At 40.8% G+C, this 15922-nt stretch overlaps 1 protein-coding gene across 1 annotated transcript in view; it reads right to left on the minus strand.

Annotated features, from left to right (window-relative positions):
* Positions 1–15922, minus strand: part of LOC117443160 (pro-neuregulin-3, membrane-bound isoform-like) — a gene marked incomplete at its 5' end in the record, with an annotated part of 62536 nt that overhangs the window by 15012 nt on the left and 31602 nt on the right. Inside the window, one exon of the mRNA XM_034079110.1 lies at positions 8694–8797. Within this exon, the coding sequence (XP_033935001.1) occupies positions 8694–8797 (104 nt within the window). The remainder of the gene's footprint in view (positions 1–8693; positions 8798–15922) is intronic.

The raw sequence follows: 15922 nt of genomic DNA on the forward strand, positions 1-15922 counted from the left end.
TTGAGTAAAAGTAGAAGTACTCAGATCTTGTTCTTGAGTAAAAGTAGAAGTACTCAGATCGTGTTCTTGAGTAAAAGTAGAAGTACTCAGATCTCGTTCTTGAGTAAAAGTAGAAGTACTCAGATATTGTACTTGAGTAAAAGTACTCAGATCTTGTACTTGAGTAAAAGTAGAAGTACTCAGATCTTGTAGTTGAGTAAACGTAGAAGTACTCAGATCTTGTTCTTGAGTAAAAGTAGAAGTACTCAGATCTTGTACTTAGTAAAAGTAGAAGTACTCAGATCTTGTACTTGAGTAAAAGTAGAAGTACTCAGATCTTGTACTTGAGTAAAAGTAGAAGCACTCGGGTCTTGTACTTGAGTAAAAGTAGAAGTACTCAGATCTTGTACTTGAGTAAAAGTAGAAGTACTCAGATCTTGTAGTAAAAGTAGAAGTACTCCGATCTTGTACTTGAGTAAAAGTAGAAGTACTCAGATCTTGTTCTTGAGTAAAAGTAGAAGTACTCAGATCTTGTACTTGAGTAAAAGTAGAAGTACTCAGGTCTTGTACTTGAGTACAAGTAGAAGTACTCAGATCTTGTACTTAGTAAAAGTAGAAGTACTTGACACTTGATTAGATTTCACATCATTCATCCACATCTGTGAATTAACTAAAGGTATTAAATACATGTAGTGTAGTAGAAGTACACCATGTACCTCTGAACTGTAGTGGAGTAGAAGTACAGAGTACTGTAGCATCAAATTGAAGTAGCCTACTCAAGTAAAGTACAAGCACCTCAAAATGATACAGTACTTGAGTAAATGTACTTAGCTACTTCCCTGCTCTGAAATCAATAATGATAATAGGACATAAGTTCCTCCTAGGATCATAGTTTCTGAATTTTCCCGAAGGTCACAGGAATATATCCTGCCGTAGAAAAAGGTCTGGAAAACAGCATCTGGTTAGTTACACATCTGTCAAGGACAAGTGTCTCTCTTAAAAGTCTGTTGCATTACAACACTCTGAAAGCACGAGGTCACAGTGTACGCATGTCCTCTTTGCTTCCCTCCAAACCGTCAAAAGAGATGTTGAAGCCAGAAAATACACAAGTACATTTCGACGTGCTTTACCAAAGTAGCAAATGTCCTCTCCAGGCACCCATTCATATTTAACGCCGCTGCTTTGGAGGAGAGATTTGCCTTTAAAATGTAGATTCTTAGCCACAACAGCTGAGCCGTGCGTACTGTAATAGTGCTGGCAGAGTTTTCTATAAACACATTCGAACGAGATATTCCCGAGACACAGAATTAGCCTCGGTAAGTTTATTTTTGCCTTTTTTGTTGTCCCAGAACTGCCCGACATTAGTGCCCACGTCTCTGCCCATAAGCTGATGTGATTGCAAACAAATAAACCCACAAAGAAAAACATGTGTGGTGAGCGCACTGCCAGCCAAGTAATCCTGTGATCGACTCCGTTCTTCACGGAGAGAGAGAAAAGGAAAGAGAAGGAGGGGAAAACGTCTGGCACGACTTTCGCCCAAAACGTTAGCGGAGAGGATTTTGTGGTGTTGAAGGTCGTCTCATAGTGTTTCTACTTTGTCTGAGAAAATCTCTGCTCAAATACCGCCTGGACCCTTCTGGGAAAACCTGATGAACCCTCGGCTTGTGCAGAAAGGTTGTTCAGCAGGAGAGGAAGAACACTACGAGTGTGCTGAGGTGTGGAAGTCTCTAACTGGATCACACTGAAGGGTGTGAAGTCAAAGGAAGGGAGAAGTGAACTAATTTAAGTAGTAATTTAAAGAGGACATATAATGCTTACTTTTAGGTTCATATTTGTATTTTCTGACATGTTTACGTGCTCTAATGTTGAAAAAGCTCTTAATCGTTCTCGCACTGTAAAACAAAAAATCTTGCAAGTATATTCGTCTAATTGTCAGAATACGTCTTTACACTCGATATAATAATAATACATTTTATTTTTAGGCGCCTTTCATGACACCCAAGGACACCGTATAATTAAAAAAATAAACGCTAATCGGCAACAGAACAAGATAAAAACACAAACAGGAAGTCATGGAGGAGACAGTCAAGTGGACACAAATGGGACATATAATGGTGGCACTACAGCGAGGAAGCAGATTTGAACAGGTGGGTTTTTAATTGGGATTTGAATATGGTGGTGGTGTCTGACTGTCGGATGTGCGGGGGGAGGGGGGAGGGGGTTCCAGAGTCTGGGAGCAGTGCAGCTAAAAGCCCGAGCACCCGCGGTGACGAGGTGGGGTGATATAAGACCCGATAACTGAAGAGGTTACAATGCAGTGAGATAGAGGGTTTGGTTTTTATATAATGCATCTTCAAAAACATCTTATTTCGTATCTCAAATGAAACAAGCGTTTGGTAACACTTTATATTAAGGTACACGAATTCAACTAGTTGTTCATTAACATGCATATTAGCAGTATATTGGCTCTTTATTAGTCGTTATAAAACACTTATGAATGCCTTATTCTACATGACCGTATTCTACAAGTACTAAACCATTAGTTAAGATTTTTTCCTCAATAACCCTCTAATTCAGGGGTGTCAAACTCAATTTCATCTCGGGCCACATCAGCATCAAAGGGCCGGTTTTATATACATACAAAAAATACATATATAAATATTTAATACATTTAAAAGAATGTATTATATTACATTATTGCCGTCTGCATTGGATTATTATCGGATAGGGTAATAACTTAAGTCTCTTCAGTGAGAATGTCACAAAATGATTTAAAAAGAAAAGCCAAATTCTGGAAAAAAAGTCAAAATAAAATAAGTGACATTTTGAAAAAAAAGTCAGATTCGGAGAAGAAAAGTCAAACTTGAGATGCATTGTGGGACATGTAGTTTATGGGCAACGTGCTTCTGTAAAGTAGCATGTAACCGTATAGTGAACATATTATATTCTTTGCAGGCTCTTGTGGGGCCACATGAAATTTAGTCACGGGCCGGATTTGGCCCCCGGGCCTTGAGTTTGACACTCCTGCTCTAATTAGTGCTTACTTATTGCAAGTAAGGACGTGTTGGACATGAGTCTGAATATGCTCAATATGGGCCTAAGTATCAGGGTTGAGCAAAGCAGGCAGAACCCAAATGCAGGTTTAACTGAAAAAATACCTTTATTGCAAGGATACAACTAGACCAGTGCTTCTCAAAGTGTGGTCCGCGGACCACTGGTGGTCCGTGAGCGCCCCCTAGTGGTCCGTGAGTATATTGGTAAAATGTCACATTTGAAATAAATTAATTAATTTGAGTTTTCCGCACTCTCGCGGGAATATCTCCGCAATGGAGCGAGCTTAAGTTTCACTTTCAATTGCATGATATAGCCCGGATAAACACCTTCATCACACATGTGGCCACTTGTTTGTACCATTTTCAGGCGATTTGTAAAAAACGATGTGTTTTGGGATATTTGTGGAGTTAGGTGGTCCGCGAGTGTTTTTTTATTGGTTAAGTGGTCCTTGGTATGAAAAAGTTTGAGAAACACTGAACTAGACATGCAGAGCAGAACTCTCTCCCCTGTGAACACTTTAAACACAACAAGGATCTCACGACGACAGACAGACAAACCAGAACTTAAATGCACACAAGACTAATCACACAAACAAGACACACAGGTGAGGAGGGAGGAGAACACACAGGGGCACCAGGTGAACACAACAGGTAATCAGGCAGGAGGGAACACAGAGACAGGAAGCAACAGACGAGACGGGGGGGGTGAATACTTTTCAAAATAAAACCAAAGACAGATCTCGACATGACAAAACACAACACAGGCAGATTGTGACACGGACGCCCCGTCTACACGACAGGCATCGAAAAACGCTTTCAACGCTTCGCCCATTCACTTGAATGGGGTGACGTAGAAGATTTTGAATCTTCGCCGAACTGCATTGTGGGGAGCGGAGCATGGCTTTGCATCGTGAGCATCAAAAGTTGAGCAATGTTCAACTTTTGATGCTCCCGATGCTTTCGAAGCTGGCATCAGCCAATCAAATCCCGACAGTAGAAGCGCTAGCCAATCAGACCGCGTGCAAGCTGGGAGAGCCAGACCGCAGTTAAATTCCTCATATTCCAAACGAGAAGTTACGGTAGCAAATCACCCGGTTCTTTACGACCAGAACTATTAACGGGATACAAACCGGAGGAACCAGGCATGGAGGGAGGTGGCAGAGACAGTGGGGGAAACTGGTGGGGTTTCGCCTGTTTGGGGATTTTATATCCAGTTTACTTCGTTTTAACATTGCTATTGCTTTGTGTGCCGGGGGCGGGCGGGAGATTCCTGATTGGTTGTTGGTCGCGTTGCTCGCAAAATATCGGCAAGCTTCAAGATTTGTTGATGCCTGTAGTGTAGACGGGCCGTAATAAGGCATTAGTTCCACAAGAAGAGTACTTCTCCCATAATAACACCTACCAAATATGATTCTTATGAAACAAGACATGAAACTAAAGTGTCAAAATAACTCAGAATATGTTCCCTATTTAAAGTGAAGTCTCGTTCATAACAAATAAGCTAGTAGTTTGTCTCTATGTTAATGAACAACGAGTTGATGGTGAATATGTGTACCTGAAAAGTTTTACCAAAAATTCGTATTGGAAACTCACCAAACAACTTCAGAAAACCTGTGCGCATTTCAGGCTTATTGTGTAGCAACATTTACGGTTCCAGATCTCCTTTATCTAAATATCCCGTCTTATTTCAAGACATCTTACCAATGTTTGACTTATGACAAGCGGAAACACCTTCTTTGTTCTTTTGCTTGATTTTGGAGCAGCTGTTTTAGCGTACGTGTGGAAGAGTTGATTCTGTCTTCTTTAATTCAACCCACTTTGACCAACCCTGACATTCTTTCCTTTAATGAACAAGTAAGTCAGACCAGTTTGTATAGCGTGTGTAAAAATGTGGACGTTTACCTGACTTTTTGGAAAATGAAAGTGAGTGAAAGTTAAATATTTAACTTATGGTATTTTATTACTTTGCTGGAAGTATGTCCTTTAAACAGATAAGCACTTTAAAACACTAAATTCAGAGGCATTTTTTTTAATTGCATGATTTCTTTCATAGTTTTGTTTCACATGTGCATTGTCAATTTGAATGTTTTTATAACCAAGCATACTAGTATAAATACTTTTTCTAGGTAGCTTTAGTATTAAAGGTGGGGTAGGTAAGTTTGAGAAACCGGCTCGAGATACACTTTTTGTTATATTCCATGGAATGCTCTTAACATCCCGATAGCAATGAATATCTGAAGTGCTTTGACAACAAATCCATAAAAAAATGTCATCTGTAGAAGCCGTAATACTGTAAAAAGTACAACCTACCTGCCTGCCTGTCAGCCTTCCATCGGGGCACAAACATATCTCGTGCCCTCATTGGTCATGTGCGCGTTCATGTGTGTTGGGGGAGGGGCTCTGTGAGGAAGGGGCAGATTTTCTCCGGTTGTGTATTTTCAAATTCTAGCGATCTCGAGCTGCTTTCTCAAACTTACCTACCCCACCTTTAAGGGTTTATGCTCTCAAAGTAGCTAACGCAACATCGACTACTTTTCTGATTTCCCCCCTACATTGTCAAAGGTTTAATAAAGGGTTTTCTTCATGATAAATGCTGTCTTTTCGCTATTTCTCACACAGTAAAACTCTAAAACCCGGGGCAGAGTATAAAACCATGACAACGAATATTAAAGAAGTACAGGAGCTCTCTCCTCTTTGCTTCAGATTGTCGAAAATGTTTGTATTGTAACACAAAATCCATCCTTGGCAGAGATGTAAATTCCAACTCTGTCAGAAGTAGTGTGTGTGTTGGAGTGTGTGTGTGTGTGTGTGTGTGTGTGTGTGTGTGTGTGTGTGTGTGTGTGTGTGTGTGTGTGTGTGTGTGTGTTGCTCCTGATGAACATGCCAGTGCTCTCACACACCACTGAGCAGTGTGAGAATAAAAAAATCTGCCTAGGCTTCACATCCCAGCGCTGGCTCGTAAATGAAAATCCTCGCATATGTGCTTCCCATATTATCTCCGCCTCACTGCTATAGATATGCTTATTAACATGTTTGGAGCTTTAATTATAATTACTATCATTCTTCCGGAAACCAGCAATTAGCTCTGGCTGCTCTGTAATGTGGATAATTCAATTTCTCTCTTCGCTGCGTCCTGCTCATTACGGGAGAGGACACTGACGTTGCCTTTTGTTTGTTTGATATGTATTATTGTTGTTTTCCTGCAGTGTCTTTATCTCCGGTGTGATATTACACCTGCATGCAGAGGTGGGAAGTACAAATACTTCGTTACTGTTCTTAAGTACATCTTTCTGGTATCAGTACTTTACTCCACTACTTCATTTGCTGACAACTTTCTACTTTGACTTCTTACATGTTGAACCTAAATACCTGTACTTTCTACTTCTCACATGTTGAACTCAAATACCTGTACTTTCTACTTCTTACATGTTGAACACAATACCTGTACTTTCTACTTCTCACATGTTGAACTCAAATACCTGTACTTTCTACTTCTTACATGTTGAACACAAATACCTGTACTTTCTACTTCTTACATGTTGAACACAAATACCTGTACTTTCTACTTCTTACATGTTGAACTCAAATACCTGTACTTTCTACTTCTTACATGTTGAACCCAAATACCTGTACTTTCTACTTCTTACATGTTGAACACAAATACCTGTACTTTCTACTTCTCACATGTTGAACACAAATACCTGTACTTTCTACTTCTTACATGTTGAACACAAATACCTGTACTTTCTACTTCTTACATGTTGAACTCAAATACCTGTACTTTCTACTTCTTACATGTTGAACACAAATACCTGTACTTTCTACTTCGTACATGTTGGACACAAATACCTGTACTTTCTACTTCTTACATGTTGAACACAAATACCTGTACTTTCTACTTCATACATGTTGAACCCAAATACCTGTACTTTCTACTTCTCACATGTTGGACACAAATACCTGTACTTTCTACTTCTTACATGTTGAACACAAATACCTGTACTTTCTACTTCTTACATGTTGAACTCAAATACCTGTACTTTCTACTTCTCACATGTTGAACTCAAATACCTGTACTTTCTACTTCATACATGTTGAACCCAAATACCTGTACTTCTACTTCTTACATGTTGAACTCAAATACCTGTACTTTCTACTTCTTACATGTTGAACACAAATACCTGTACTTTCTACTTCTTACATGTTGAACACAAATACCTGTACTTTCTACTTCTTACATGTTGAACTCAAATACCTGTACTTTCTACTTCTTACATGTTGAACACAAATACCTGTACTTTCTACTTCTTACATGTTGAACTCAAATACCTGTACTTTCTACTTCTTACATGTTGAACTCAAATACCTGTACTTTCTACTTCTTACATGTTGAACACAAATACCTGTACTTTCTACTTCTTACATGTTGAACTCAAATACCTGTACTTTCTACTTCTTACATGTTGAACACAAATACCTGTACTTTCTACTTCTCACATGTTGAACTCAAATACCTGTACTTTCTACTTCTCACATGTTGAACTCAAATACCTGTACTTTCTACTTCATACATGTTGAACTCAAATACCTGTACTTTCTACTTCTTACATGTTGAACTCAAATACCTGTACTTTCTACTTCTTACATGTTGAACACAAATACCTGTACTTTCTACTTCTTACATGTTGAACACAAATACCTGTACTTTCTACTTCTTACATGTTGAACACAAATACCTGTACTTTCTACTTCTCACATGTTGAACTCAAATACCTGTACTTTCTACTTCTTACATGTTGAACTCAAATACCTGTACTTTCTACTTCTTACATGTTGAACTCAAATACCTGTACTTTCTACTTCTTACATGTTGAACACAAATACCTGTACTTTCTACTTCTTACATGTTGAACACAAATACCTGTACTTTCTACTTCTCACATGTTGAACTCAAATACCTGTACTTTCTACTTCTCACATGTTGAACTCAAATACCTGTACTTTCTACTTCTTACGTGTTGAACTCAAATACCTGTACTTTCTACTTCTCACATGTTGAACTCAAATACCTGTACTTTCTACTTCTCTCATGTTGAACTCAAATACCTGTACTTTCTACTTCTTACATGTTGAACTCAAATACCTGTACTTTCTACTTCTCACATGTTGAACTCAAATACCTGTACTTTCTACTTCTTACATGTTGAACTCAAATACCTGTACTTTCTACTTCTCTCATTTCCCAAACAGCTGGTTCCTTTAGTCTGAATGTGTGTTGGTGCGTGGTCATTATTCTTTAGAGTCACTGCGTGCCTATTGGTTGGAACACGATCCGTGTATCCATCACTTCCTGGTCTTCTCTAAAGAAGAGGGACCAATGGAAACGTTGTCATGTTGCCGTTGTTCAGCATGGAAACATTCATTAGCTAACAATGACATTATTGTTCTATTGATATAAAGGGAGGTCAGGTACTCTTTAAAACAGCTGCTAGCTATGGGTACTTTTTACTGAAGTACACTTCAAAGCCTCTTTACTTTGACTTGAGGAAAGAAGTTTAGTCAGTACTTCTACCAGAGTATTTTTAAACACGAGTATCTGTATTTCTACTTGAGTAAAGGATGTGTGTACTTTGCGCTCTCTGCTGTGATTTAACGTCTTACCTGGGATGTTTGGCCGTCCCTCTGGAGCTGGAGATATTGGTGCCGTGTGCAAAGCTGGACTCAGAAACGGTTCCCTGGCGAGACTGGGAGGAGCGTTTGAAATACTGCGGGAAACAAACAACAACAACAATAAGGTTTTATCACCGTCAACGTGTCATGAGGAATCCGTCAGATACATTACTACTGAAACGATGATGTCGGAGAAGTTGTAATTTCATGCAAAACAAAGCGTTCCCACTCAGATAAAACCTTTCCTTTTTCTGAAGCATGGTATATTCACACATTTCTTTCTCACATGCTGAGACCCTCGAGGCCTTTCTGCCTTGATTCAGTTGATTGTCAGAGTCTAGTTACATCTATTTCTGCTTCAAAATCATTCTTGCTTTCAGGGATTCAGGAACATGGTGCGGTGTGGAGAGGAGAGGGCGGCTGCACGTTGATAAAGTACAACCTTCTAGCAATGGCAACGTCACTGCGGTCAAGACTTCACGAATGACGGCTAACAAGCTAAAGAAGAAAACAGAGATAGCTTTGAAAGACTGCTGCTGCTGAATATATTTATGATGTATTGGATTGGATTATTTGGTTGTCAAATGTATCTGCTCAAAATGTAAATATGTAAAATAGTTATCCAGGCTTTATAAGTGCACAGTACTGTTGCAAAGACTCTATAACTTACAGCACTTTGAACTGCTGTCGTATCTGAAATCTGCTGTATAAATAAACGAACCTTAAAGGTGGGGTAGGTAAGTTTGAGAAACCGGCTCGAGATCGCTAGAATTTGAAAATACACAACCGGAGAAAATCTGCAACGTCCTCACAGAGCCCCTCCTCCAACACACACGAACGCGCACATGACCAATGAGGGCACGAGGTCAGTCTGTGCCCCGAGGTCAGTCTGACAGGCAGGTAGGCCATCCAATCCAGCGCCACGGCTTCGACAGATGAATTGTTTTAATGGATTTGTTGTCAAAGCACTTCAGATATTCTCTGCTATCGGGATGTTAAGAGCATTCCATGGAATATAACAAAAAGTGTATCTCGAGCCGGTTTCTGAAACTTACCTACCCCACCTTTAACCTTAACCACATTCCCCGTTAGACCACCTACACAAAACAGACTTCAACAGGTGTGCAATACCTCTGCCTGTACATCAGGGGTGTCAAACTCAAGGCCCGGGGGCCAAATCCGGCCCGTGACTTCATTTTCTGTGGCCCCACAAGAGCCTGCAAAGAATATAATATGTTTACTATAGGTTACATGCTACTTTACAGAAGCACGTTGCCCATAAACTACATGTCCCACAATGCATCTCAAGTTTGACTTTTCTTCTCAGAATCTGACTTTTTTTTCAAATGTCACTTGAATTTGGCTTTTCTTTTTTAAATCATTTTGTGACATTCTCACTGAAGAGACTTAAGTTATTACCCTATCCGATAATAATCCAATGCAGACGGCAATAATGTAATATATAATACATTCTTTTAAATGTATTAAATATTTATATATGTATTTTTTGTATGTATATAAAACCGGCCCTTTGAGTACGACCATGATGCTGATGTGGCCCAAGATGAAATTGAGTTTGACACCCCTGCTGTACATATAAAAACTGTTGTGCAATACCTCTGACCATGTGCAATATATTCTACACTTATGTGCAATTTATGCAATTTGCTACTAGCTCAAACTCACTTTATGTAAATATTACTACCTATTTTTCTCCACATTTGTATTTACTTAGGCTTTTAATTTGCACTGTGCCTCTGCTACAGTAATAATAATAATACATAAGATTTGTATAGCGCTTTTTCCCAATGCTAAAGGACGCCGTACATTTCCTCGCTGAGCGGACGAATAAAGCTTTCCTGACCCTGATTAAGATATGTAGCTACATTAGCTTTTTCACTGCCCACCACCCGTTTGGCTATATACACACTTTATCCCCCACATGATTGAAATCAAACCATTTTGAGAAGAGAAAGGTTTGTTTTAGCTCCACATTTTTGTATAATTTTACTTACAATGTGCCAACGTTACTGGCTCAAAGTCACTTTTGAAAAACATACATTTCTTTCACCACATTTGAACCTACTTAGGCGTTTTGTTTGCACTGTACCTTAGCTGCTGTAACACGGTACATTTCCTCACTGATTATGACAGTGTCTATTAGCTATTTCACTGTCCGAGAAGTTGAACACACACTTACAATTTGAATGGGAACTTATGGGGTATGAACTCCCGGACTCTCGGACGTGTAATTAGCTAAAGTGTTGTTGTTTATTGATATCAGACAATGATACTACAGATTATTCAATTATTATTTAAATATTTCGTTTAGTTATTGCATTCATTTGTATAGTACTGTATCATGTCTGGATCATCTTTTGTTTCATTTGTATTTTCTTTGGTTTTACACGCTCGAAAAAAATAAATAAACTAAACTAAACTAAACTGGTCCCTTACATCGCATTCATGCAATTTAAAAGTTTCCCAACGTGAGCTGAGAGTAACAAAAAGTTGTCGTGAGAGTTTTAAACAAATGTCTTTGTCCATCGCTGTTTTATGACATTATTGGATGTTTTCACACTTCAACGTTTCCCAGAAATGATTGGAAAGATACAATTTGAGAAGAGAAACATTTGGTTTAGCTTCTCACGTAGACATTTCTTCTAAGTTGATAACGTTTTGGAAACAATTGCCATGTTTTCAGTGCGATTCAGACACATGCAATAACTCAAAATCTCGCTGACAGCAGCTTTTCCCAGGACACGAGAATGAGTTATTTCAAAGCCTTAAACTAATTGAAATATATGAAATTGACATTCTGATAACAGCCTTTGTAGTCATGTATACATGCACTTCGTTTGCATATCATCCGATCTATTTCATACGTTTTATCATCGTTAGGCGGAGAAGTCATAATCATTAATAAGCACTGAGTTAATCAGTTGGAACGTTTATCAGTAATCTATGCAATTAAGTTTCAGTACATTTAAATAAAGACATATTCGGATCTAATGGGGAATTAAAACATGTAGAGCGATGGAGAATCACAAAAACAGCCCATAAGACTATCTTTACAGTACAAAAAAGTGATTAATTTCTGCAACAAATACCATATTTTCGCCTATTTTCGCAATTCTTCTGAACCCTGAAACAAAACTCATGGCTATTTTCGTCGTTTTTAGCGCAGTGAATAAGTCACGATGATGATTTTCTGACGAGATTTACCACATGTCCTTCGCTTAGTTCAGAAATCCATTCCTTTTATACTACTGCCGTATATCTTTCTCTTTACTGCTTTCCCTTTGAATCTCTTTCTCATTCCTCGGTCCCTTCTCCTTCCCTTTGCAAACCGCCATGACAGGTTTCTAAATCAGCACTAAAGCGGTCCTTAATAAGTCCCAAGTTCACCCTTTTAACTGTTTCCATGTTCTCCCTATTCTCTGAGAGACCCTGGATGAGGCAAAACCATTTGATATGCTGCACAACTATGGCCAGGATCCGTTGAACTTTCAGAATATACAGCGGTGCAGTGACAAGCCCTAAAACCCCCAAGCGAGTTAGCATTGTACCACTTCCTGTTCCCTCGTCTCTGAGCCAATGGGATCTCTCCATAGGATTTTGGAAAATAGCTGAACTAAGGTCTGTGGTCGAGACACATTGAAGAGACGGATCACGTTACGACATTAAATCCATCAGCAGGGACCCCACGGGGGGTTTCTGAAGAGTTGACGTGTCTGAAAAACGATGGTTGTTACCAAGTGGCTGAACAGGACTACAGAAGTTGTCGAGGCCGCTGTACGTCATGACGCCGAACACGTAAGCACGGTCATGCCTCCTGCAGACTGTTCAAACAAACGCTTCAACTCGTTCCATTTAGATTCTGTACGTTTGAATATGGATCTTAAGTCGACGTTGAAGCAGCGACCCTGCTGTAGTTCCTTGATAGCATAACGTTAGCATTTTGCTTCTGGCTACTAGATTTACGATTAGAAAATTAGGAGATTATCCGGCTGAACAAAACGTGATCCGTCTCTTAGATGTGTCTCAACCACAGACCTTATTTCCAGCTATTTTCCAAAATGACATTACATTGCATTTAGCCGACGCTTTTATCCAAAGGGACTTACAATAAGTGCGTTCGACCAACCAGATACAAACTAGAAGAAAACAGAATCATAAAGTACATCAGGTTTCATAGAGCCAAGTATTTCAAGTGCTACTCAACTGGCTTTAGAGGAGCCAGTCCTTTATTAGTATATAAGTGCTTTGTTAGTAGTTCTATCGCTCGAAGTGGAGTCGAGAGAGATGAGTTTTCAGTCTGGAAGGTGTGTGAGCTTTCTGCGGTCCTGATGTCAATGGGAGCTCATTCCACCATCTTGGAGCCAGGATAGCAAACCCACGTGTTTCTGCTGATGGGAACTTGGGGCCTCCTCGCGGCGAGGGTGCAGCGAGTCGTCTGGCTGATGCAGAGCGGAGTGCACGTGCTGGGGTGCACGGTTTAACCATGTCCTGGATGCAGGAAGGGCCAGATCCATTCGCAGCATGGTACGCAAGTACCAGTGTCTTGAAGTGGATTCTAGAAGTTACCGGAAGCCAGTGGAGGGAGCGGATGAGCGGCGTCCAAAATGCTATGGAGAAATCCCATCGGGGGTTTTCGTCGAGGGAACCCATGCGCAGCTGTAAACACGTCATCCCTGCAACACTCTATTGGGTTCAATAGATTTTCCAAAGGGGGGTTCGTTTAGCGTGAAACACTACGAGAAAGTAGTATTTCTGCTTAAAAGTGAGCGATGATTGAGAGTCCGAGCTAAACATTTCAGATGTATCTCACACTGCTCTGTCCCTTCCATTCACGTTTTATTATCTTTGCTTTTAAATGGGTGTTTTTGAATGTTTGAATTTTCTGTTTCTTAAAGCTCTTAATGTCTTTCATGTTTGTAAAGTACTTTGAATGGCCTTGTGTTGAAATGTGCTTTAGAAATAAACTTGCCTTGCAATAAAAACATTTTTTTTATTTGCCGCATCGCGATGACGAGCCGGACTCAACATCTGCAGTGACCTCAGAAGAACACGATGCAGCACAAGAAACATCTTTAGATTTTAAACTTTAAACACTTAAGATGCGAGGAGAGTGGCGCTGGTTTGATTTCTTAACTTCCACACCATGTGACCGTTTTCTCTCCTCAGCATCGTCTAGACGTCTACTAGACTTTTGGCACCATATCTGTCTGAGTTTCATTTCCTGCTCACAAGGTTGCCACTGGTATTCTCTTGTTAGCACACTCTGGCCTCATTAGCGCCACAGCTGCTGCAGAAAGTGACCGTTCAGACGTCTGATGGCTGATTGGTGCTCGTGACACAGACTACCACCTCCACTGAAGTAGAGATGTAGGTGATTAGAAAGCAATTATCTCAGAGTGAAGGAGAGAGACTTTTGCTCTTACAAAATCAAATCCATTCCACTTGCTGACTGAGAGAAAGCCCAAATCACTGAAACTCCGTCCCATGTTTTCACTGCTACTTCGCACCAAGGCGGATTCTCCCATAGCGCGCGCATGTTCAAGGAGGGTTGCCGTAGTTGGACAGCTCAGATCTGTTGTACGAAGCGATGCCGGTAGCGGAGGTAAGGCACACACCAAGTGTTCAGGACATTGTTAATACAGCGAAAATCAAAGCTGACGATCTCTTGGTTTGATATGTTTTCTCCCCCAGACAACATGGACATAAGAACACTTCAAAGAAGAGGAAAGTAAGTCCTCAGCTGGTAGCAGTTAATCAGTTAGCAGTGATGGCGGCGGCGGCGTCTCACTTCTGGAGAGGAGTTTCGTCTTCATGTCATGATAGAGAGATACAAATACTGAATAGTTCAGATGAGAAAAGGCATCGAAAAGCCAGGTTGCTATTTATCATGTGAACAGGGAACATGAATAACCCATCGCTCTGTGCTCATGTAAACACCGTGAGGGAGAGACGCAGTCAGTGTGTTTGACTGGAGCCTCAGTTCGATAATGCGGCTTTCACACCAGCGCTTTTCAGTTTCTAGCTCCGAGCGGGAGCTTTTCTGGTTCAGCTCCGGTTTCCCTTTTCAGCTCCCGCTCTGTGCACACCGCCCACTGGCGCCCCAGAGCTGCCCCTGCTGCGTCATGACGTCACCGTTTACATCGCTGATTTGCTCCCCAATGGCAGCCATTACGGCGCTCACAAGAACAACAACAACAACGGGGAACTGCGTCGGGTCGATGATCGTGTTGCTTTTAATCACACGAAGCCAGAATAAATTGAATAACGACTTCTCCAACCTTATACTTTTCTCCAGAGTGCCGTGGTTCATTGTTTATTAATGTGTTTCTGCGGCATTTACCGACCGCTGCAGAGCTGCTCTTCCACGGGAGTTTATTCTCCCAGTTAGCTCCCGTTAGCTCCCGTTAGCTCCCGGTTAGCTCACACTGCAGTGCTGGCTGCTCGTCCACAGGAGTTTATTCTCCCAGTTAGCTCCCGTTAGCTCCCGTTAGCTCCCGGTTAGCTCACACTGCAGTGCTGGCTGCTCGTCCACAGGAGTTTATTCTCCCGTTAGCTCCCAGTTAGCTCCCGTTAGCTCCCGGTTAGCTCACACTGCAGTGCTGGCTGCTCTTCCACGGGAGTTTATTCTCCCGTTAGCTCCCGGTTAGCTCGCACTGCAGCGGCCGCTCTAAAGTATTCACTGTCCGACTCACACAAGCAGCTGATGCATATCCCCAGTTCCCCTTAGCCTAAGTGAATGTGTGTCAGTCTGAATTGACACTGTTTGGCATCACAACGCTGTTATGAAAGTTTCTCTGGTATAAAACGGGTGATGTTGGCATAGCAACCGAAGCTAAACTGACTACTTGCATCCGATAGCGACAGCTGGAGCTGGAAATGAAGCGGATTCCGGAGCTAAGAGCCGGCGCAGCTCCGGTGTGAACAGGAAAACCCGGCGCTTTTCAGGCTCTAGCTCCGAGCCGGAGCTGAAAAGGCGCTGGTGTGAAAGGGGCATTAGAGATTATTTTCCGAGTTCTTTCTCAAAATGGTAATGTGCGTTATGTTTTAATTATACTCCTTATCATTCAGAAGCTTGTTGTGTGTGTTTATGTTTTACTGAGTGCTTATAGGCCATTTCCATCCAGTATTCAGTTATTTCTGTGCACATTACAGACTAGCTAATATTCTTGGGACTTTGAGTCTTCAAAATGTGCAATGTC

Source organism: Pseudochaenichthys georgianus, unplaced genomic scaffold, assembly GCF_902827115.2.
Source record: "Pseudochaenichthys georgianus unplaced genomic scaffold, fPseGeo1.2 scaffold_548_arrow_ctg1, whole genome shotgun sequence".
Lineage (NCBI taxonomy): Eukaryota > Metazoa > Chordata > Actinopteri > Perciformes > Channichthyidae > Pseudochaenichthys > Pseudochaenichthys georgianus.